This window comes from Vanacampus margaritifer, chromosome 10 (genome assembly GCF_051991255.1).
Source record: "Vanacampus margaritifer isolate UIUO_Vmar chromosome 10, RoL_Vmar_1.0, whole genome shotgun sequence".
In the NCBI taxonomy this organism is placed as follows: Eukaryota; Metazoa; Chordata; class Actinopteri; order Syngnathiformes; family Syngnathidae; genus Vanacampus; species Vanacampus margaritifer.
This window is the reverse complement of record NC_135441.1, coordinates 11,831,658-11,857,128: the sequence shown is the minus strand read 5'-3', so window position 1 is coordinate 11,857,128 and position 25,471 is coordinate 11,831,658. Positions and strand designations below refer to the sequence as shown.

Genomic DNA, 25,471 nt, shown 5'->3' with positions numbered 1-25,471 from the left:
TTTAACAAAAAAATCAAATAACTACTTTTTAGTGATCAGACGATCATCACGTTTGTGAAGCAGTCTCGCGAGATTGACAAGCTTACCGTGTGTTAAACTGATGAGGTGCACGCGACTCCAGAGTAACAACAAGGAGGAGTTTGTACGTTGTAGAAAGGGACCGAGACAAGGTAATTCAAATCATCTGTTCTTTGAAAGAAACTCAATTTTTGCACAATTTTCAAACAAACGGCTTCATTTAGCGGCTAACGGCACTGGCATGAAAACATTTCCAATCAACTCGTAACAATTCAAACGTATGGAAACTACCTGAAGAAAATCTCGATTTTGTTTTGTCTTTTTTTCTTTTTCTTTTTCTTTTAAAGAGGTGTTTCCACTGTTACAGAGCAAAAAATGTCAGTAGTTGTCAACTCAATACATCTTAATATTTTATTGAGTCATATGCACCTGTTCCTTGTTATTTTGTTGTTCATCATTACAAGAGCAACTCTCACAGGATTCTAATGACATAAAGTCACAGTAATGTGACTTCACGATTAAAATAACCCTACAGCTGAGTTTGTAGTACGTATTCCGGAATGTGGTTTGCTTAAATTTTCTTTTGTAGACGGGACTGCTGTTAAAAACGATTGAGAATAGAGCCCTTAAGCTATTTTAACATCTGCGTTCTTAACTTCAAACGTTAAGACACTTGTATTATTTAGAGAAAATGATCATAATCTTATCATAATAACATGGTAATGTTTAGTGGAAACAATGGAGAATGCTAGCTATGAGAAATAATTCATTATATTTGCATGGAAAAAGTCGCAATGCAAAAAAAGTGATATGAGGAAATAGGTTGTGATTTTACATAAATATGGTTGACAGTTTTCTCAGAAAAAAGTTAGATTTTTTTTCTCTCTCTCTAGAAAACAATAGAATTGTTACCTAACATAAGTCATACATTATTATACATATGTATTGGTTTTGGAAAAAATAACGTCATAAAAGTACCGGTAAAGTATACATAATATTGTTCATACATAATGCTATGTGAAAAAAATCATAATTTTACAAGAACAACGTTCATATTACAATAAAATTATTGTAGTGCAATCAATTCAAAATTAAACTTTTTTTTATCTATTTTGTTCAGGAAAAAGTTATGTCCTGAGAAGTTGATAACCTTTTATACAACATAACACAACAGAACAACATAATATGAAAGCAAATAAATAAAATAAATAAATAAATTGTTGTTGTTTTATATACTGCTCAGGGAAAAAAGTCACCATGATAATAAGAAAACAAAGTTGGAATCTTACAAGATGAAAATCATAGCACAACCAAAAATGTATGAATTTATCAGAATAAAATTGTAAATTGTAAATAGAAAATGGCAGTAATTTACCAGAATATAAACAGGATCTTAGGAGAATAAAATCGTAGTACAACCAAGTGTTATTTCGAGAAAAGCGATTCCTGCCATGTTTGCCAATCTGCGACTTGGTGGATGTGACTCCGGTCACAATCCTTAAAGTTGACTAATTGCACAGGAGATGCATGTGGCACAAATATGTTTACTTCTTTGCTGCCTTTGATTTTGCTTGTACTGCATAGTAATAATAATAATAATAATAATAATAATGGATCAGATTTGTGTGCGTGTGAGTTTGTGCTCGATAATTCACCTGAAACCTGTTAAAAATCCCATACCCTTCACCTGAACCGAATACTTTAGAATCCCGCTAGAATCGTGAAGTTGTCAGGTGACCAGAGGAAGGATCAAAGAAAAGAAAGATGAAACAAAGTGAAACCCAGCACCGACCAGACACCACATACTACCCGCAGTTACAAACCAGAATCTTTCACCAACCCCAGAAACATCTAAATTCCAACAAATTAGGGATACCTCAAGAGACCAAAGCAAAGACTGAGGAAAGGAAGGAAGGATAGATGAAGCAGAGTGAGATCCACAAACACCAGCCTCCACTGATTCAGCGGCCAGAGGGAGAAGCAATTTCTGTTTGAATTTCGGTAGATGCTAGAGTGTGGGGGATCTGGCATGCATGAGAACCTCCACCAAAGAGGTGAGCCGTCGACCCCCGGTTCCAGACAGGGCAAGCGCAACCCCCCAGGGGGTCCCCGGCCGGAGAGCAAACCCAGTAGCCCGGAGCGCCCACCACCCCGACACGGCCCGCGCCCCAAGCCCAACGTAGCAAAACAGGGCACGGCAGACACTCTAGGCACCCCAATCCCCAACACCCCAACGACCTCCCGCCCCCCGGGCCCAAAACCTTTTTTTATGTAATTTTAACATTTTATTTTCATAAAGTTACAAAAGGACATTTAGGTTTTAAAAATTATACTTTGGGCAGTCTAAATAAACACAAACCAAAATGTAAAGGAAAAGGAAGCAAAGCTGTACGATAATATGTTGTTGGTCATGTTGATGTTTTTGTCTTAAGGGCGTGTTTAGCCTTTAACTGAGCTAACGTCAGCATGGATCAATTGTTACCTTCAGGAATGTCGTCATGCAGCATTTCCAGCTCTCCACAGCGATGAATTCCTTCCTTGTCTCAAGCTGATTATGGCATGACACAATATTCATGACCCTTTCCCGTCAATACAGCATTACGCGACTTCTAGGTACTATTTGTAGCATTATAGACCATGTACTATTCTTGGCAGTGGGCAGGGTACTATGTTTAGTTCCTTGTTCCAAGCGAGCTACTGTTCCTTCAAAGCTCATTTGTCCAGTTAATTCGTCATTGTGATGTTACCGGGAAGAAATTACAAAAAATAAATGCATAAACTTTTGTTAGCTTGGCCCTGGGCTTGGGAGCAGCACTCTGTTTTGTCTCCTTCGTCAATGAACGTCATGCCAAGACACATTTTGCCACTATGCCACCATAACCACCATCTTACACATTAAAAATAAACCTAAATTTTAGAAATTGACCAAAGACTAAAAAAAAAAAAAACTACTTGCACACGTCATCTGATTATGTAATCACTTTTGTCTTTTCTAATTTATTCAATATAACCACCACCTTGCACACTGGAAAGAAGTATAATTACAGTACTAGATGTGCAATGGTGCTTTGGGATACAAGTTTAATTTGGTTTGTTGATTCTAACTCAGAAGCATTCATACTGTATCTCAGATCATCTTTTCCCGCTGAGCTCAACTATGCAATGGCTCATATCTTAAAAGACTCCTAAAGTCCGAGTCACTTTTATCTCAAGGCACCAGTGAATTAGCGATGTAATGATAACGGGAATATCCTGATATCGCGACATTAAAAGTGCCATGAAGTCGTCGGCAACATGCCACAATATTAAAAGCAGCACATCTGTTAAGAAAAGGTGAGGTTGTATTGCATTTGTGTAGTTCTAACACGGCACGGTGGCTGGCTGGTTAGCACGTCCGCCTCCCAGTGCAGAGGACGTGAGATCAAGTCCGGGCTTCGGCCTTCCTGGGTGGAGTTTGTATGTTCTCCCCGTGCTTGCGTGGGTTTTCTCCGGGTACTCCGGTTTCCTCCCACATTCCAAAGACATGCATGGCAGGTGTTAACATTTTTAATTCTTTATTTTAAATTTTAACCATTTTGAATTTAGTTATAGATGTGTAGATGCACATCTACACAGGTGTAATAATGTCAAACTCAATATAACTCGACCTTAACCTATCTGTTATCTTGTTTTGTCTAAATTCCCTGTTTTGTCCTGTTTGTGAAAATTCAAGTTCAATCTAGCATACTGAGATTCTGTTTTGTCTAAATGTGAAAGATCAACAACCTAGCATACTGTGAGAATGTAATCTGATTTTCGTATTTGATGGGAGGAGAGAGGCGTTTTTCTGTAGAAACCCTGATTGTAATAAAAGGGCTGTGTCTCCTGGGGGGAGGGACACACATTCTTGGATGACACTGCTTGGGTGATATGCAATTGTGTGACCAGCGATCCCTGTAATAAATCAACCTTGCAAGGACCCTCTTCACAAGAATCTCATCTTTGATTTATTTGAACACGCAAAAGATTACAAAACTTATTATAATCCTTCACAGGTTAATTAAACACTCCAAATTGTCCATAGGTGTGATTGTGAGTATGGTTGTTCGTTTCTGTGTGCCCTGCGATTGGCTGGCAACCAGTTCAGGGTGTACCCCGCCTACTGCCCGAAGCCAGCTGGGATAGGCTCCAGCACCCCCCGCGACCCTTGTGAGGAAAAGCGGTTAAGAAAATGGATGGATAGTTCTAACACCCTCTGGTGGTTAGTTTATTAGTGCAGTTTGATTTTAGGAAGGTTTTGGTCGTTGCGGCGGTTTTCAGTCACACCAGCAAATATTTTTCAACATCTCCGTCAAAAACATTACATTTCTTTGTCACTGATGTTATGTACAAAAACACAGTATTGTTTTTTTTTTTCCCAATATGAACCGCTTTTTAAATTTCTTTTTACGATATGGTTAGTTTTTATACACTCGTGAGGTTCATTTCGTGACGTATGGGAATCATTACATCCGTAAAGGGTCAAATTAAAAATGCATATGCACAATCATCCCTCTCATTAGATATTCATAACAGCCACCTAGCACACATACATTACTGAATTTTAAAAAACAACAACCTGTTTCTGGTACACTCAGTCATGCAATGTGAGTCACTAATGTGAACGTTCCTCTTGCCATTTATTCACAATAATCATCACTTTGTACACTAGAAAACTTGTTTTCACATTGCACGATTGTTGATTTGTATGATCGTTCCGCTTGCAACTTTGTCATGATAACAGGCAGCTATGATGCACAATAGAAGTAAACACAGTGATGGAAAAAAAACAACAACATTCCATGGGATGCTCAGTAACAATGTAAAATGTGATATAGTTAATACTATCTCACCTCTTGGCAGTTATTTATGATAAATGCTACCTTGCACAATAGAATCAACAACTTTGTTGCTGCTGTTATAAATCTTATCAAAATTGTCTCTCGGCAGAACAACATGACCAATTGACAGCATATGGGACGTCCCGCCACGCTTTTGTCTCCCGCCAGGGGACCACTTCAGTGACATCTTATTAGGCCTTTGACGCCCCTCCGGTGGGGAGGGGTGGGACGGGCGACATTCTGATTGGTCCTCGCCCGCCCTGTGAGGAGCTGTCGACCAATCGGCTTTGCATCAGCGTGAGTGTCACTTCCTCTCCCTGCTGCTTGGCTGCTGCAGTCAATCAGCTTATTGTGCATGGATGTGTGTGCGTGTATGTGTGTGTGCCACCCCTCCTGTTTTCCTCTACCAAACAGCCGGCCCACCCTCCTTTCCACTCCCATCCCCCCCCACAACACACACACACTTTAGTGAATCAGCACTCACACACTTGTGCCACATGAGGCCGTGCAGTGTGTGCGTGAGTCAGTGGGGAAACTTCTACCAGCTTGTGCCTGTTTGTGTTTCCATGCAGCAAGAACATCGAGGATCCTCACAGATACACTGAAAAGTCTTCTTCACAAGGTTTGTATTGTTGTTTTGTATTTTGAGCATGAGGATGTACTTTTGCATTGTAACCAGCTGGCTCATTTTACTTTCGGTGTATTTTTTTATGGACTCGTCCACGCTCACATGGAGCCACACTGGAATGCCAAATGGTTAAAATAAGACGGCATGCTTGAAGGAAATATACAATGTTTTTATAGAGATAATTTGTTCCAGTGTAAAACTGTTGCTGTCAATGCTTCATTAGTGACTGGAGAGACATTGATTTTATTTACGTTAAAATAGTAATACAAGTGTTAAAAAAAAAATGCTAACGATGAGTCCGGTGTGGAAAAACACGCGTTTTGGGATCAACTAGAGATTGAACATAACCAGCAGAATTAAGTTTCTTGAATTGCTTTGAAACCTTAATGAAGGCTTATAAACCCTCACGTTGTCTTGAAAATCTCAAACTGCAACCCAGCCTTGAATCCCTAATTTGAAACACTAAAATGTATTTGAAACCTTAACCTGGTGGCTATTTTTGCTGTGACCAGCAAGTCTATCCTACCGCCTGATAACCTTGCTCTGAGGGTTATAGTCAGGGTTAGGCTGGTAATGCCAATAACAGCCTTTCTTCAGTGGCAAAACAAAATGTAAACCGTCAACTTACATAGCGCTTTTCCACCTTACAAGGCCCTTAAAGCACTTTACATTTTGACTACCCATTCACCTTCTGATCATCAGATCTAGAGTGGCACAAACACTGATGACACAGAATCAGGAGCAACTGGGGGTTTAGTATTTTGCTCAAGCATGCTTTCGACGCGGTCACAATGGCCTGGGATCGAACACACAACCTCAGTTGAGCTAACGGATGCTTTAAATGTTTTACATGAGTTTGTAATTTCCTGAGAGGTCTTACAATGTATCCCACTTTATATTAGAGTCATCAGAGTTGTTGTTTTGCAGCCATCGCAATGCTGTTGTCACAGCGGATGCTTTTTGTCAGCGTCTCCCTCGACCTCCTGGTGAGCCGAGCTGAGCTCCGGATCGTTCTGGCTTGACACTTGTATGATAAAACTTTAGAGATTGCTGCTTTCCATTGTGTGCTCAATAATAATAACAGTCTCGTCACCTGTGGCTTTGTTGTGCTCCTCAAAGCTACACCACACTACACACATTTTTTGTCATTAATTAATCTGCTCTTAACAAACTTTGTATCCTACACTATTGTAAATGAAACATTTCTTCTACTGTATTCATTTAGAGTGATCTCCATCATGGAGGTGCCCAGCATGCCTCGACCTGTGCCCTTCCCCCGCACTATTTTTAATCCCGCTCTGTCTTCTGTGGACGCCACGGAGAATCTCTCCATGAATGATCCACCGCCGGAACAAGAGAAGCTCCAGGAGGAGCATGATCTAGAAGATGATGCCTTTAAAGATGATGAAGAAGAGAAGAGTGTAGCTGTTCCCTCAGCGGAAGAGTTGGAAAAGATGGCGGAGGAGGAGAGGGTGGCGAAGGAGAGGGCGGCACAGAGGCAGTTGATGTCCATCCGGGAGCTGGTGGAGTCTGAAAGGAATTACCTGAGAATGCTGCAGGTCAGCACGGTGACCATCAGGAGCAACCTGCAAAAATTACAGGTACAGCATAACAATACATGCGTAGAACAATGCATATAAATATAAATTTGAGCTGTCAAACGCATCAACTTTTTTAATCAGATTGATCAACATTTTAGAATTGTGATTAATCGCTTCATTGAAAAGGTTTATTAAGCAATTTAAATAGCACCTGTTATTTGTTAATTTTCTCGACATTTAATGTTATGAGGACGTCTTCAAAAAAATGTATCCATTGAGCACACTCATCCTACTCTTTTTCCAATCAGTTAATTACTTGCATAATTTAAAATGACTCCAATAGTTTGACATGAACAAATATTCTGGTTGTCATACGCAAACATTTATCAAATGCTTTACTTTAATGCATGTTTTTAGCTCAAACACAACCTGCGCTACCTTTAACGCAACTATCCCCTATCAGCTAAAGGATCATCTGCAGCCAAAATTAATCTGCATTAATGCATGATTAATGTGATAATTTTTCGTGATTAATTAATTAGTTAACGCTTTAACTTTGACAGCACTAAAAAAAAATGCATATCAAATACACAGGAGATCGCAAAGCACACAAAGTTCCTCTGTTTACGTAATAACTTCTTCATACACACTGGCCTCTACATTAGGTATACAATCTAATAACATCAAGAGCCTAAATTCAAACCCTAATGCTATCTTTACACCCTAATTTGAAATTTGCTTGAATCACCTGACTCTAACCCGGCTTGAAACTCTAAACCAGTCTTTAAACCCTAATTTGAAACTCTTGTTTGAAACCCTGACCTTGTCTTGAAACCCTTGTCAGAAAGCCTAAGCCCAGGTACACATACAAGGATGTTTTAAATCTTAAAATATTTTTTGTTTTTGGTAGACCCATTCATAAAGATTTTTAAAAATATGTCCTTTAACAGTTTTGGCCGTATTGGGTATGGGCCTCTGGGGTGCTCTGATAACCTTAAAACAATGGTATCGGCATTGGTGAATACTAACAAGTAACATGCCGATGCCATTATTTCCAACGCTAATTTAGGACTTTGGATGCAGCATCTTGTGTCTTGCTCATGCACGACATTCACTGATGTGTGTGTGTAAATTTCCGATGGTAACTTTCAACGGCTCTTTTATCTTGAATGCTCGCTATACTAATGATAACGACCAGGGGACTGCAAATTCACTTGTTCCTGCCGAGCCAAGATATCCTATTGGCCCTTGAATGCTCCGAACCAATGGCAGGGCAGCTTTTCCATGTTGAGAAAAAACAACAAACTAGGTATCGGTACAAACTTGGTATTGGAATCTGTATCGGGGGGCCAAAAACGGTATCGGTATGTCGGCAAGGAAATACTTGGTTTGGAAAAATACTTCCTGCTTTCTTGGGAACCCAAGTTTATACCAAAAAACGACTTTGGGTAGGGCACTGAATGGAAAATAACCATGGTTTGATATGTCCTCATGTAACCTCTTATATCTGAACTGTTGTAAAGCACAAGGGTGGAATCGAGCCTGGAAACTCTTAAGTTGAATGCCTTGTTTATACTGCAGTCCTCCCTGTTTCAAAAACATGTTTTCGAGGCAGGACACCTGCAGTCCTCCCTATTTCAAAAAACATGTTTTCGAAGCAAGACACGACTCAAAGGGGGGGTGCCTGGGAGAGGGCTTGGCAAGCCCAGTTTCTCACGCTCATACCTACTTGTTAAAGAATAAAAGACGGAGCGGTACGCGGTTTGGGTAGAGTCAGCTAAGGGAAGCGTATGTTCGCCCTGTCGTTAAGCAGCTCGTTTTACCCGGACCGTCGGCTCTCCGGTCCAGTGTCAAGGTAAGCGCTGATGAGATTATATAATACTGTTTAGCGTTGAAGTGTGTTGATTGCTGTTTACGGGGAATAAAGGACACAATTATTCTAGCACAGTATATCAGTCTCTCTGTATTCATTGTTGCCGCCGATCACTCACGATCCTGCATAAAAATATAAAAGTGAAGCAGTGTTTTCCACAAAACAGGCACGTACTGCCCGAAGACTGCCGTGATAGCCTCCAGCACACCCACAACCAGTGAGGGAGGATTAAAAATGGATGGATGAACATCAGGGAGGACATTAATTTTAGGTTTTATTTTTTGCCGCTTCCTTTTTGGCCTCATTCCGTCACGTCACAGTCTGTGGCATCGTAAATAGTGACGAAAACGTTCATCTTTTAAGTTTGTCGGCTCCGTCTCGTTTTGGACCCTATCGGGACAAATCCACTCTTCACACATCTCAGTCAGACAAAAGGATAATCTTATAAAACATAAGATTTTCAGGCGTTTGACATCCTTGGTCAGGAGGGGGCAAAATCGGGGCAAAAGCAGCCGGATTCGCTTGATGTGTGTACCCAGCCTAACCCTGTTTTGATAAGCATCATAGTCTTATGCCTATAGCCTTTGAACAACTTCAAGTCAGTGTGGGTAGAGCATTATCACTTTCTAAAGCATCTGCTGAATCAAACTTTTGTTGATGCTGAGTTGTAGTGCAGACCGCCAGATAAACTTTCCTTGGCGTTGTTTTCAACACTGGTGATAATAGTAGGCCTTGTGCTGCGTGGTTTATCAAGAACAGATAAGATGAATTATACCACACAATAGAGCTATGCGATGTCTGCCATCAAACTGGTACTTTATTGCAGTCAAGGGCGGGAAAAACTTCTTGCCAGGTGACAATTGTGCAGTGCTGCTTCAATGTCAGTTGGTGAGGCATGAGAATGATATGCTTACAAGAACTGCAAAATCTAAGCTATCAGATGCTGATAGCCATCTGTCCCAATGATACCTGAAAGAAAACAGAAAAAAGGAATTATATAATAACTTTGGGATTAGAAGTTAAAAAAAAAATTGTAATAGCAGAAAAAGTAACAAAAGAGTAGAAGAAGATAACAGACATCTTGACGAGTAGATTTAATTGAATTGAATTGAATTCACTGTTGCTGATTTACGTTCAACACATCAGCCGCTTGGCTGATTTTTGTCGCCTGTGTGATCGTTAATCACGCTGGAGCCAATGAAAGGCGCCATGAAGCGTAATGGAATCGGACTTTCTGGAAAGGATAACGCGTGATGGAGACGTAGTCGACTGTGTGAGATTGAAGAAGATCAAAATGAGGAAATGTGGCGCTGCTCACACAGAAATAACATGCAGGGAATAAACCCAAAGAGGGATATAGCTGTCCTCGTCAAATAAGAAGGCGTGAGGATGGAAATGTCGTAAACATTGTGAATGGTGAAGAATGACCTCCTTTCCACAATGTTGCCATTGTGCAGCATTGTTAAATGCTCAAGTAGCAGCCTTGTTTTCAGTGCACAGTGCAGATTGTTCAGTGTCTCACTGGTAAGTTTGCCTACTGTTGTCTCATCAGACCTCCTCAACAGCTATGGTCCACATTGTTTCCTTATGGCATTTCAGTGTCATAGAAAAGAGTTTATTATTGAAACCTGTGTACCATGTGCATATACAATGTACAGTATGACAAACAATTGCCAATGCCGAGTGAGAGACATTGTGTTATATACCCAGTGTATTATCTACGTAGCTAAAAGACCAGCCATCTCTACTCTCCAGGAGTAGTTTGTTTATGTATGAACCTTCAAAGGGCTAAAATACCCCCAAAATGGCAGCTTCAGATCAAAATGGACGTCTTCCTGGTGGGTGCTAGTATGTTACTTATGTGAAAATACTGTCACATTGCTACTGATACTCAATTAAACTGTATTACTAATGGTTGAACTCTGTCCAAAATGTGACATGGGCTATTTTAAAAAATAATAATAATTTCATTTTACAAAGGTTTTGATGAGGTTGTTTATGTAACAGTTTTGTTTTTAAACTTAAAAAATATATATTATTATTATTATGTAAAATTTCAGACACAAGAACAGAACATACTTGGCCATTGGCTTAAAAAATGTAATAAATAAAATGGAGCACCACAACCGACAATACCATATAAAAGGAAATAAAATACCCACACCCAAAAAAGAGAAAAAAACAAAAGCATTTAACAGTATAGTATCCAATAATCACTAGCGTAATAATAAGTATCCAGTAATCACTAGCGTAGTAATAACAAAATCCCAAGAACCGCCCCCCCCCAAAACTTTTGTCACCTGTATATAAGTGTGTGCCTAATTTGGTGAGGTTTTGATTTTGTTAAATCCCTAACTGAGGCCATTTTCTTCATTTGAATGGTTGAAATCCCTAAAATGGTTACTGATAACTGGTGATGGGGGGACGATTTATTGAACCACACCGAGTGAGTGGCCTTTTCTTTTCTCACTGTGAGTGTTTGTGTGTTTATGCGTTGTTCACAGCCTCCGTTGGCCAACCTGGACAGCATGTTCCTTTACGTGGAGGGTGTAATGGACGTGTCCAGTCGACTCCTCAGTCTGCTGGATCAGAAGCAGCTCCAACCCGAAGAGCCACTCTTCCTGGAGGTGCTGTGTAAGTGGGAACTCCACAACCTCCCCCCCATTTCCTCCGCCCTTTTAAGTTGACACTTCCTGCCAGCAAAGACGCTGCTTTTGGGACTCGGGAGCAGGGAGGATTTCCCTTGAAATTGAAACAGACACCATCCCAGCTCAGGACAATTCCTGTGACGTTTTGTCGAAACAGCTCAGTTCCTGGTTTGGACACTTCCGAATGTTAAATAAGGACACAAGTGTAACTGTTGAAAAGATCAACACTGGAAATATGGCAATAGATATTTAAGCCCTACATTATTTTCAACTGTAACCACCACTAAAAACATCCAAGGACACTTCCTGTTATCGTGAACTACACAAATGTTATCATTCGCTCACCACTAAAATCTGGGAGTAGAAGTTAAATCTGTCTTTGTATTACTTTCTGTTCAAAATTTATTTCCAACCATACCAAACCTTAGACCACAGAGACAGCAAAAAGTAATTATTCAGAGCTGCCAACTGTTATGGATAGTCTGTATTTTGCTACGGAAATGAATCAGCGCTAGCTCATTACCCCGTAACACTGATTGCTCTGGCTGGTTAATAAAATCATAGTCTCACATAGATCAAGCAGGTTTAAAACAAGCAAAAATATTTGATCGATAATTGTGATATAATTTTAATAAAACACTCCAGAAGTCGCAAGTAAGTCTCAAGTTGTCACCTTCAAGACCGTTTGTTATGATTCATGGACCACATAAATGGCAACATTTGCCACTTCTGCAAGTAGGGTCTTTTGGAAACTCCACCCTACAAAAAATGGGTTAGAAATTGAATTGATCTTGTTCAACATTAAGTTCACATTCTAACCAGAATGAACAGGTGGGCCAACAAAACAGACAAAATACGGACTCTGGCAATTCGTAACTACAGTAATTTCTGGACTACAAGTTGCTACTTTTTTTTTCACTTGCATTCGACCCTGCGACTAATACAAAGGTGCAGCTTATCCATCAGATCACAAGGGGGCGCACTATAAAGGAAGCGCAAGAGCGTCAGGTAGAGCAAAACAAACCATGTGAGCCCAAATACAGTAGGGGAGACAGAATGAGAGCGAGACAATTGTTTCCCTCAATATGGAAAGGAAAGTCGCGGGAACATTAAAACACCTGCGGTTTACGGGTGTAGCTTATATGTGTAACAAACTCGAGTATTTCCCAAATTTAGCTAGCACGGCTTATAGTCAAGTGCGCCTTATAGTCCAGAAATTACTGTAGCCATGAATTGCCAAAGAATTCCTGGCTCAGACATTTCCTGAAGTCACAGGGACGAGGGTAATATTGTTGGACAGTTCAGCGCTACAAATGAATTAAATAATCCATGTACGACAATCTGTTCAAAAGTTATTTCCAACCGTAACAATCCGTGGTCTTCAAACTCACATTATATTCCCCGTGTCGGACTTTCTAACAGGTGACGCTTTCCTCAGCCTGTCCTCCGATATCGAGGCGGCCTACAAGGAGTACCTGACTAACTACAATTGCGTTACCGTGGTGGAGAACTCCTACAAACAGAAGGAGGCGCTGTGGGACCAGATTGTCGAAGTCATCAAGACATCAGCGTAGGTTTTTTTTTTTTAAACATTCACAGGCCAAAAGTTGCTGACTCCCTGACCTCAAATGTTTGATTCCACAGCCCTGAAGTGAATGCCAGCTCGCTGAGTTTCTTCCTGGTGATGCCCGTGCAGCGTATTGCCCGCTACCCTCTCCTCCTGCAGACAATCCAGAAGCACATAGGCGCAGGGCACCCGGCGTACACGCTGCTGGAAAAGACAGCACACACCTCCATCGCCATAAACTGTCGCATCAACGAGTATAAGCGCTTCCGGGAAGTTGGTGAGGAGCGCCTCAAATCTCTCAGCACATCCAAGATCAGCCAACAGGATGAGTTTGAGCTCTTTGTGCCTTGCATCCTCACAGCCGACAAGTACAAGAAGAGCGAGACGTTGAGCATTATGGACAAGATCAACCGTTTGAACTCACGCAGCATTGCTAAGAAAACGGCCAGGATTGGACGGTTTATCAAACATGAGACCGGCATGGTTACCAAGGTATCACACACAAAAGTCTCACTCGCACACCAAACGCGCACTCTTAGAGGAAGATATTACTACTTTGTCCTTCATAAAATCCTACCTATCTTCATACTTAACTCATTTGCTCCCAAAAACGTGTAAATGCGTTCTATTTTGAAGTGTCCCAATGACATATTTATACGTTTTTAATGTGTTTTTTTTATTTTTATGCTAGAGCATACAGAAGGCAACATATGGTTGAAGAAATGGTAGTTATTACACAAACAGCCAGCAGGTGGCAGCAGAGTATAGGAAATGAACCAAGACCATGTTGGAAAAAAAACTAAATTACTCAGAATTCTAAATAGATTTGTGAATAATGATATTACTTAGCTATATTCTGATGCTAATTGCTGCAAAACGGAAACAGATAGAAATATACTTTTTTTTCCTGATGAAAGAAGAGACTTTAATGGTAGCTTTAATTTATTTTATTTTTTTATAGCAATAGAACACAATATTCTGTGGCCCTTGCAAAATCAGTCAAAATCCAGTAAAACAGCCGGGAGTGAAGGGGATTGTTTTAGTGAAAATGACTGGGAGTGAATGTGTTAAAGGGGAAGTCAACCCCCCAATTGTTTTTGACAATAATATGTTCTATGCAGCCCCAGTGGTCTAAACATAGTATTCTGGTTAATATTATGTTAGTGAAATATGAGTTAAGCAGTAAAATACAGTTGTTTTTATCCATCTCAGGGGGCGGCCATTTTGCCACTGGCTTTCAACTGAACTGGACATGAATGTTGCTCAGGCAACAACCAATCACAGCTCACCTGTTTATGGAAGCTGAGATGGATACAAATGGCTGGATTTTGCGTCATAACTCTTATTCCACAAATGCAATATTAATCAGAATGTCATTTTTAGACTAGTGAGGTCACATATAACATATTATTGTCAGGAAATGTTTAAGATTGACTTCCCCTTTAACTTAAAAATATGGAAAATATTTACTTTTTCTATTGCATTATTTTGTATAAATTATACTAATTCAGATGCTTTTATTGGCATTATTTTAAATGAAACAAATGTGTTAAACAAGAAAATCTAGGAGTGGGTTGTTTCTTATCATCATTTCTATTCAGAAATCTAATATATACTGTATATATATATATATATATATATATATATATATATATATATATATATATATATATATATATATATATATATATGATATGGGACGGCTGTAGCTTTTGTCATGTTTATAATTACTTAATGTAAGAACATCTAAAAACTCTCCAAAACCCAAACTATTGAAGTTAATTATATTCAAAGAAACATCAATTGTGTCTCTCTCAGAAAAGACGAATGTGTATCTCAGTAAGTGGTGTGGGATATGATTCAAGGATGATATATTTTAAAATTAACAATTCGGTTTGGTTAAATCAAAAGTGATTTTTCGATTCACATTGGTTTTCGTTGTACCCAAATAATGAAAGTCACTCCATACAAAGTTATTTAAAAAAATATATATATAAAAATAAAAAACTTTATGTATCTAGCTAAAGAATATGTACAACATATTTTTTAAATTTGAAATTGCCAAGTATGTAGTGTCTCATATATGTTTTGTTGCAGCTAGTGGATGAGGAGTTTGACACACTAGAAAGCTTCTTTAATGTCCTCGAGGATGGCATCTTGCAGCTACTGGACAACGTGGAACTCTACCTCCATCACCTCCGGGTAGCTTCACCTTGCTGGACCAACATAACATGTTGACTTGCTAGCGTATCAGCCATCTTTGCTATCTTCTTTTTTGGTCGTCAGACTTTCTTGAACTGCAAGACGGAGGAGTTTGACCTGGACATGGACGGTGAGAAGGCACCCATTTGCTATAAGGAGATCACCACAGGACTCAGACAGTGGATCCTACCTGAATTTGTGAGTCATTCGCCAGCGCACACTAAAACTATTGTAAGAATATTATTATTGATGATTGATGTTGTCACTGTTTGCCTCGCAGGAAAAGAGGATGAGGACATTGATCCACAAGCCTCTGTGTGCGCTCCGTGACCTCTTGGCGGGCCCAAGGAACCTGATCCGTAAGAGGTTGCATAAGCTGCTTGACTATGAAGTGATCGAGGCCAAGACTGCCCTGAGTTATGAGGAGCAGGCCATTGCCAACACGTATAGGTGAGGACTGGCAAAGCTCTGTGCACTTTACGTCTTTTTCTGCCATGTTCCAATAATTCACGATTTAGCATTAGCCGTCTGTCTAGTATACAAGGTTTGAATTTCATAGCAATCGGACCTGTGGAAATGGTCAAATTAGCCGACTGTGTTTTTTGCTTGGCTTTTGAGACTTTTTGTCCTTTTATTTTTAGTTTTAGTTCTTCTCATGATACATAAGTTGATGGTGTTGCTCGTGGAAGGTGGCAAGAACAATTTTGTCTTTAAAGGACACACTAAAATGAAACCGTGTGCTTCAGACTTCCTAGTTCATTTCATTCATAGATTTTTGTGGGTCCACTCATGATAAGCATTCCTGCCAAATTTCATGTTGCTAAGTAAAAAAGTTTTCTGATGTTCTTCATGCAGGACGATGAACACATTGCTGCTTAACGAGCTTCCCAAGTTTAACAGTTTAGCGCTGCAGATGATCTGGAGCATGCTGGGGACGTTCAGCTGCCTACACAGAGACCTTGCTTCCGACTTGGAGCAGCTCTTCCAGAGCTTCGCCCAACAGGTATACCCAACCCCAAATACGAGTCATTGCCGTTTATGGCCATTTTAGACCAGTTCCCAGCATGCCTTTCATCTCCTCGCAGCTTGCTCACAGCTCTTTAGACACTCGTGTATTTTGGGAGTGGGCTGAGACGGCAGTGCTCGAAGAGGCAAGGAGGTTGGATACTTTGGCTCAAAGTGTGGAGGAGACGCTATTGCGGCCCACTTCTCAGGTCTGTGTCTACCTTTGCATATCTTTTTTTTTACCAACAAACAAGACTCAGTCATGACATTTCTCTTTACCCATTTGGTTTGGTCAGCCCCTGAACTCGTCCTCACATCAGCGGCTCCAGCTGCTGACTATCAAGCACAGCTCCGACAAGATCTACCAGGTGGTGAGCGCTGTGGTGGGGAGTCGAGACCTGGACCTCAACCTCGCCAAGGGAGAGCTCGTAGCCGTCATCAGCCAGGCAGACACTCGCGGAGACCAACGCAGGTGGCTCGTGGATGCCGGAGGTGAGGGGCTGGATGCCGACTGGACAGTACACCATATGATCATACTCACAGCTAATGTTTACAGCATTCCATTTATACTATGTTATTTGTGTAGGAGTTGTTAAGGAGGTGGAATATGATAAACAATATTCACTTGAGTGCCGCACACTAATGCAGCGTACTAGCTCCATCTTGTGGGTAGTGATGGTCATCCTTTTGCAATTATTCAAATTGGAGCATGGACATTGTCTTCATGCCAGGAAACATTGTATTTGATAGCATGTTACCAAAAATAAAAGGAAGTTGCACTTCGGAGCAGCAAACTATTAGTAACACCTTACAGGATTGCCTTTGTGAAAAAACTAGGAGGAACACCTCTGGAGCCACATTGATAAGACAAGAACCATTTCATCAACTGTATCTAAAAAAAGTTAAAATAAATTAACCAAGAATTATTATTATTTTAATAATCACGAATTACATCTAAAACAACAATTGGAAAAAAGAGAAATTTTAAAAACTATTTCAAGAACAAAGCCAAAACCAATTTAAGAAAATAAGTCATTCAATAGTCATAATCATTAAAGCACATGGAGAACAAGTCCAAAACACAAGTTTAAAAACATTGTTATAATAAAAATTGTTTAAAAAAAAAAAAAGTGACGAACCGGCCAAAAAAAAAAAAGAAGTCAAAATCCCAAGTAAAGGACCCAAATCAAAAGCCAAGACAAGAAATACGTGAACAAAACACCAGTCAAAAACAGTCATAAAACAGTTACATATGAACAGAGTAGAAACAGTAAACAGTAAAAAGAAAAAAAACAACCTAGTCAAGAACCACATTGAGAGCCAATCCAAACAAGTGAAGAAAAAGTCAAAAACATGAAAACCTTGCTCAAACCCCTCCAAAGGCAGTCAACAGTAGCAAAACCAGAACCCAACACCAATGTTGTATCAAGCTGTGACTAATGAACTGACTAGTGTGGTTGTGTTTGTGACCCGCAGGCCCACGAGGCTACGCGCCGGCCTCCAGGTTGATCCGCTATCACCAGGCGGAGCAGGAGCCACCCCCCTCGCCTCATCTGAGCCTCCCGCAGGACGTCACCGTCACCAGAAGACACTCATACACGGCAGGGCTACCACACACCACCACAACAGCGGCCGGGGTGGCGTTCAGCCAACCATGCTTCCAGGTGACTACACTCAACCTCACACGCCTATATTGTACAAATTATGTCATTTACTGCTGTTTACACTGATATGCAATACTTGACCAGCTGGATGTACCATCGGCTTGCATAAATAAATGGCCACACCTCCAAAAAAGCTCCTAATTTCTCCCCTTCCCTGCAGACGTGACATCTGTAAAGATGATGTTCATTCATGGTGGAGTTAAGTGAGGGGTGAGCAGTTAGACACAGAGGAGGAGGGAGGGAGCAAGATGAAAGCAAGCACAGATGCATTTTTGCTTCATTGTCCTGAAAATAAAAAATTGTGCCAGTGGGTACTAGTTACTCCCAAGGACAACAAGACGAGCCCACTGGTTTGTGATGGGACACTGTGACTTACTAAGAAGAATTAAAACAGAAGACATTTTTTAACATTTATTTATTTAAACTTCACATGGTACATGGTACATTTTTTTTTTTATGTACCAATTATTCTCTGTTTTGTTGAGCAGCAAATGAGTGAGGTATCTTCAATGCTTGACTTTACCACATTCAGCACTCAAAGCCCTGACCCTATGTATATGTGCTGTTGTCTATGGTAATACTTGCTGGCAGGTGTACAGGGTGCCGGTCAGACTATTGAATGTGTGCAGTAGCGCTGTGTGAATAGAGTACAGTAGTTAAAAGGATCATCAAAAATAGGGTGCAAAGTAAGTAGTGTCTGGAATAGTGAAAAATGGCAGAACGCTGTAGCTCCACAATTGGGTAATACATAGTTCATAGTAATTATGTATCATGTGTTTAGAAACAAACCTCTAAATTCACTTTGCAGTGTCTTTAAGAACAAGGAAGAAACCAGTCGTCTGAACCCAGTAAAAATAAATTTAAAAAAAGCCAAGAACCATGTCAACAATAGTTCTTATTATGAAAAGCATTCATATAAATAAACCCCCCCCAAATAATACCCATAATATTTGGCTAGTTGCCGGTCTCCGTGCAGGTGAGTCAATACACATCCCCAACTATTTACAATACATCACAGCATGAATGCATTAATGATATTTGATTATAGTATAGTGTTGGCAATAATATAACAACATTGTATAATAGTGTTTATATGGTTGAGTCTGAAATCATTAGAACACCAGCAAGTGTTTAATTCCTAAATTAAATGGTGTGACAACTTTGTGTGTGTGCGTGCGTGCTTAAGTGATGTGTTCTGACCCTGTATGCTGCAGCAAGTGCATCAATCTGTCAGATGACCACACATACATCCTGTGTGTTTTGTGACAAGTGTGCGATGTCAAGGCTTGTCAATGTGTGTGATAGTTTGTGTGAGTGTGTACACTAGAGAGGGTGAGAATAAGTGTAGCACCATTTCATAAGATGTGTTGCTGTGTGCGCGTGCGTGCGTGATGCACTTCCTGACCGCCTGTCAAAATGACTGAAGGTTCAGGTGACCTCCTCCAGGCGTCCCTGAGCCTCCTCCTATAAAAGACATACACACGATTCGAGGCCATGTGATCGTGATAATGATGATGAAGAGTTCATTTCAAGCAACGGGGCCATTGAGTCATGCCCAAATGTTATGTTTTGTTATAGCCCCACCCTTCCCAACAACAGTGTCACTGTCAAGGAGAAAACACTGTTTTTGGGGGGTGTTGACAAGGTTGCAGACAGCCACTCAGCAAAATGCTAATTACCTGCTACATGCTACTTGATGATGTTATTGCTGTAAGATGAAAACTTTGTAATGACACAGAGATGGCGACCGAATTCGGCAAGGGCAGCAGGTCGTTGGCACACCGCTCATTAGCTTATCAATATCAAGTATGTGTGTGCATTTTTGTGTCAAAAGTAAGTAAGTAAGTATGAAAAGTAGATCCATGTTACGAAGCTGCTAAAAGAAGACAAAAACAGTTAAAAAGACTGTTAAACAGAAGAAAAACTAAAAGTCAAACCTAAGTGAATACTAGTCAAAAATCAAGTGAGTAACTAGTATTAAAAGTTCAGAAAACAAGTTTGGAAAAAAAAACATTCAAAACCCATTCCAAAAACAAATTTAAAAAAACTAATCAAATGTAGCATGTCAAGAAAAGTAAAAAAAAAAATTAAAAAGGCAATTCAGGACAATCTTAAAAAACAACTCATAACCATGTAAAGAACTAGTCCATTAAAAGGAGAGAATAAAACGCATTAAAAAGTTCAAAACCAGACAAACGGTTACAAAAAAACCATACAAATAAAGTAAAAACAAAATCCCAACGCATCAAAAACCAACAAGTAAAAAAAAAAAAAGAACACTGTGCCACAAAAGGCAATAACCAGTTCAGAACTACTGAAAAAAAGTAAGCGTGCAATCCAAAAACATGTACTTTGTAAAAACCATGTCAAGACAAGTAAAAAAAAAAAAAAAAAGAGAGAAAAAAAGTTTTAAAAGCCCAAAACATGTAAAAATCAACATCGAGAACATGTCAAAAACAAGTTAAGAACCATTTAAAATAAGTTTTAAAAACGTTCTGAAAACAAAAAATATTAAAAAAAAATAAAAAAAATAGCAAAACAATCCACGATCAATTAACAAAATACAAGTAAAGGAAACTGAAGGAAACTGTTAAGTCAAAAACCTCAGCAAAAACAATTAAAAACTAAGTCAAAGGCTGACTCAATAAGTCAAAATCCTCTGACGAAACATGACAAAAACCAGTCATAAAACTTGTCAACCGTCAAAAAACCCAGTTGCAGAAGTCCAAAACCACAAGAACAATTAAAGTCAACTTAAGAACCACTCATAAATCGCTTACGAGAGCCGAGTAAAAAAAACTAAACATAAAGGTCACTGTGAGGTGACACCGAGCTGACTACAAAACTCTGCAAGGGCACCGTGTCATCAGCACACTGCTCTTAAGTAAATGAGTGTGTGCATGTGCATGTTCAAAGTTGCGACTATGAAGCAGTCAGGGAATTTCTGTATGTCCCCTTTCAAAGTAAGATCCCTATTGATCTGAAATGTTAATCTCACGTCAAAGAAGGCTTGATCAGCGGGCGTTTAACCTCTATGTGGTGCCATCAGACACATTCCCAACAGTCTGGAGAACGCTCATATGGCAATGTGCAAACACAATGCTAACACATTACCCAGTAAAAGCCAAAAGGTCCCATGCCACTATTATTATATATATATATATATATATATATATATATATATATATATATATATATATATATATATATATATATATATATATATATATATATATATATATAAACATTTGTCAGGTTTGCAAGACAACACAATGTCATTTTTAAGCTATTTTAGTTGGTGATGTAAGAATTTCTCATTAATATGTGACATATAAATAAAGATTAGCTCTGATTGAGTCGCTGTTCTTAACTCTTTTACTGCCAAAAACGTTAAATGACGTTCTGCAAAAACCTACGGAGGAGCGCCAAAGACGTTAAAAGACGTCCACCCATTTTTTTTTTTTGAAATGGGTGGAGTAAAGCCTTGCCCGGCTGTGGTAAAAGTTTCAAGCAGGTCTAGTGAGCCTAATGACTATTTTTGGCCCCTAGAGGGCAGCGATGACTCTCTTTTGACAAGATTGGGTAGACGTCAGTAGAAGACGTGAGGCAGAGCTAGAGGGGACAACGGCTGGGGAAGGGAAGAGAAGAGAACATGGCGACCGGTTTGCAAGCAGCTCACGCTCGAGCATTTTTTTTCAAAGACGAAAAGCATCGACCAACGCTAAAGAGCACATTGATGACGACGATGATCAACATCGATGATGATGATGATGATGGTGACTCCGAGGTTGGAAGCGTTGACGCGGCAGTAGAAGACGTGAGGCGGAGCTAGATGGCTGAGGAAGCAAACAATGGCGGTTGCAAGCAGCTCACACTTGGGAATTTTTTTCAAAGACGAAAGGCATCGACCAACGCTAAAGAGCACATTGATGACGACGATGATCATCATCGATGATGATGAGGGTAACTCCGAGGTTGACGCCGAAGTTGGAAGCGTTGACGTGGCGGCTATGACGACGTCATAAAGGTTCACCGGCTAGCGATGCTAATACCGGAAAACGCGGAGCACAACCGAGCACTTCTGCACAGGCGGACGTTCAATCGGACGATGAAGAGTACCCCGAGTCCAATGCATATTCATTGGAGGAGTGGGTACAGTCCGCTACTTGCTATTCCCCGGAAAAAAAGGCCGTCAAGAAAGTGTAACGTCTGCACGCGAAACGGACAATCGAAGTGAAACGTATCTGTTGTGCAAATCCTGCTCCCTCTACTTGCACGCAGGGCAGTGTTACAAAAAGAAAAACTGTATTTGAAACATCCACATAATTGTAAATAGTACCACAGTTGCACACATTTGTAAATAGTTTACGAAATTGTTTTGTCAAATAGTTACACTGTTGAATGGAAATAAACGTATTTTGCAATCCAAAAACACTTTTTCATTGTTGGTGGTGGTGTATTACAGAAGTAAAGCACTATTTAGGTGTTTGTGGCATCATTCATGGACAAAAAGAAGTGTAGAATTCACTAGAGTGCATGAAATAACATCGTTTCACAAAAAGCTCTTTTTCTCTGCTTTGTTTCAAAACAGAGCATTTCGGTGAAACTAACCATTTTCTATTGTTGATTACTGAAGAACGGAATAAGGTAGAAACAAACTTTTTTTTCTGATGAAAGATGAGAGTTCAATCTTTCATTTGGTACTATGTGTGTTTCCATAGTCCAAACACAACATTTTCTGTGGACCTTGAAAGATCAGTCAAAATGCTTAAATCGGCTGGCACTGGCGACATCCCGTTTCTGAAAACGTCTGGCAGTCAAAGAGTTAAATACACGTAAGTCAAAAACAGTCCAAAACAAGCGACAAACAGTAAAAAAGTGAAGAAAAAAGGTAACAAAATATAAAAAACTAGCCAACCAAAAAAAAAAAAAGTCTTAAACAATTAATTAATGAACAGTAAAAAAAAAAAAAAGAAGTCAAGAACAGTTTAAAAAAAAAATAGATAAATTCGAGGAACAGTCAAAAACAGCATAAAAAACAAAAAAAAACTCATCAGAACCAGTCAAAAAAAAAAAAGTTAGGAACTGTCAAAAAACAACTGAATAACCAGTCAAAGAAGAATAAATAAAGTTTTGAGGCTTAGAACTGGGAGGGATGTAATTACCCCACAAGGCTAACTAGTGTTTAGCTATGGGTAGTGTGTTAGCACATTAGCATTGCTAATGCACTTGTCTGCCTGATGTGTCTACAGGTGTATGCGGCGTATGGCTTCGCGGCGCGAGGGAACCACGAAGTTTCTGTGGCGCAGGGCGAGCCGGTGCGTGTCCTAGAGCCTCACGACAAGCGTGGCAGCCGCGAGTGGAGCCTGGTGGAGGTGCGAGGCCGGCAGAGGGGCTACGTGCCCTCCAACTACCTCGCCGTAGCGCCCGTCGCGGGCACGCTGGCCACCCGCCAGCCATCCTGCTAACACACTTGTGGCGGCGGCTCCCCTGTGAAAGGTTAGCCGACGTCGTCAACCATAACCAAATACGGTACATGCTTGTAAAAGACTGGCTACACACACTAAACAAAACACTGGTTATGACTAATAGAGAGCCAGTTAAGGTAAAAAGTTAAAAACAGTAAAAATAAAATAAAATGGAAATATCTTCAATTGAAAACACGGCTAAAACCAAGTTAATGCCAGTCAAAAGTTAAAAAATTAAAAAACAGACATCCAGGTAAAAAAATCAATAAAAATAAAGTTAATCATGCCAAAACCGGTAGAAAGAGCAAGTCCGAAACTAGGTAAAAAATTGACAATGACCAAAAAGAGTCAAATAAGTCAAGCTGTAACATATTTTTTCTTAGTTTTTGACTCATTAAGGATATTTCTTGAGTCGTTTTTTTTTTTTACTTCTTGACTTTGCTCTTGACCAGAGGTCCTCGAGGGCCGGAGTCCTGCAGGTTTTAGAGCAGTGGTGTCCAAACTCGGTCCTCGGGGGCCGGTAGTCCCGCAGGTTTTGGATATTTCTCTCCTCCAACACAGCTGAAGCTCATCAGCAAGCTCTACTAAGCCTGATAACAATCCTGTTGATTGAAACAGGTGCGTTGGAGCAGGATCGTTATCAGGCTTATGCAGAGCTTGCTGATGAGCTGATCATATATCAGCTGTGTTGAAGAAGGGCAACATGCAAAACCTGCAGGACTCCGGCCCTCAATGCCCACCTCTGCTCTTGACTGTTCTTGACTTGGTTTTTCACTTTCTTTTGGGATATGTTTTTCCTTTTTTCGTGACTACTTTTTAACTTTGTTTTGGTCTATTTTTGACTATGGTAGGTTGTTACCTGTTTTACCTTTTTACTTGATCACTGTTTTAGGCCAATTCTGGACTTGGTTTTTCAATGGTCCTTGCAATGTTTGTTTTTGATTGTTGTATAAGGTTTTAATTGGTATACATCACTTTTTTTTTTTTTTTTTACTGTTTTGTTATTGACTGGTTCTTTACTTTTTGACTTTGCTCTGGATTAGTCTTGTATTTTATGTTTGTTTTGCGCTAAAAATGTGCATTTTTACGCACAAATGTCCATATCTCTCGAATTGTACAAAAGTATCGGATTTGAAAGGTCTTGCTGAAGTTTAGAAAATGGGAAGAGGCCCAAAAAACATTCCCCTTAAAGCAGCCTCAGCGGCGAGTTTGTTGGAGTCGGTGGACTGCGTCTACGCCGGCGTCACTACATGGACACTGAAGGACCTGATGCTGTTTTTTGGTCTCACTCAATGCCTGTCACATGACTGTGAAGAGTTGCTGCAGTGGAATGTTGGTGAAATGAAGGGGGGAAAAAACTTGCCTTCTCTGTGCACTTTGTTTTTGTTTGTTTTTTATATCATTGCATACTGCACTAAATTCTAATTCCGTAGGACTGAAATTGTAAATACAGTAGTGCCTTGAGATATGAGTGACCCAACTTGTGGGTTTTTCAAGTCTCCATTTGGATGACTTTCTGTTTCGACGTGTGAGCAACTGAGATCAAACTTGAGATACGAGCAACAGTTAGCCAAATAGTCAACAATTGTTCATTAAGAGCCTTCGAGCTATTTAATGCCACTCTCAGCTGAAGCTTACTGTCAAACTAAGCATACAAAAAGAAATGTATATATTCTGTCTTCACTAGTGTTTAGGAGCTAGCTGTACAGATAGCTATCAGCTTCTCCAATAAAGACCAGGAAGCCTGCTGTTTTGGCAATAATACTGGATGAAAAATAATATAGATTTGCATCATTTACAAAAATTAGCTGCAAATCCTACAAAAAACGGTTTTGTTTTTAACCGTTAGCATAATGCTAGTTTACATGGGCACTACCACGCAAATGCTATGCTAACTAGTGCCTAGTAACTTATGTCACATTAGAACTTTAAACACTATCTAAACATCCGATTCAGTAATCTAGTGCAAGACAACACTCCTGAAAATTATATACTTAC

General features: G+C 39.9%; 1 protein-coding gene across 2 annotated transcripts; it reads left to right on the top strand.

Moving 5' to 3' along the window:
• The first annotated feature begins 47 nt into the window (after positions 1-47).
• arhgef37 (Rho guanine nucleotide exchange factor (GEF) 37) lies at positions 48-24,835 on the top strand. 2 transcript variants are annotated; one of them, XM_077578734.1, is made up of 16 exons: positions 48-170; positions 4,987-5,174; positions 5,450-5,499; positions 6,731-7,106; positions 11,424-11,553; positions 12,990-13,137; positions 13,212-13,411; positions 13,496-13,626; positions 15,232-15,336; positions 15,421-15,534; positions 15,617-15,786; positions 16,192-16,339; positions 16,422-16,550; positions 16,638-16,833; positions 17,818-18,005; positions 23,258-24,835. In XM_077578734.1, the coding sequence occupies exons 4-16, from the start codon at positions 6,744-6,746 to the stop codon at positions 23,471-23,473; spliced, it is 2,238 nt and encodes a 745-aa protein (XP_077434860.1). In that variant the 5' UTR covers positions 48-170; positions 4,987-5,174; positions 5,450-5,499; positions 6,731-6,743; the 3' UTR covers positions 23,474-24,835. The 2 variants fall into 2 exon arrangements, with proteins under 2 accessions (XP_077434860.1, XP_077434861.1); XM_077578735.1 differs by lacking the exons at positions 48-170; positions 4,987-5,174; positions 5,450-5,499; positions 6,731-7,106 and adding an exon at positions 8,794-8,901.
• Positions 24,836-25,471: the final 636 nt, after the last annotated feature.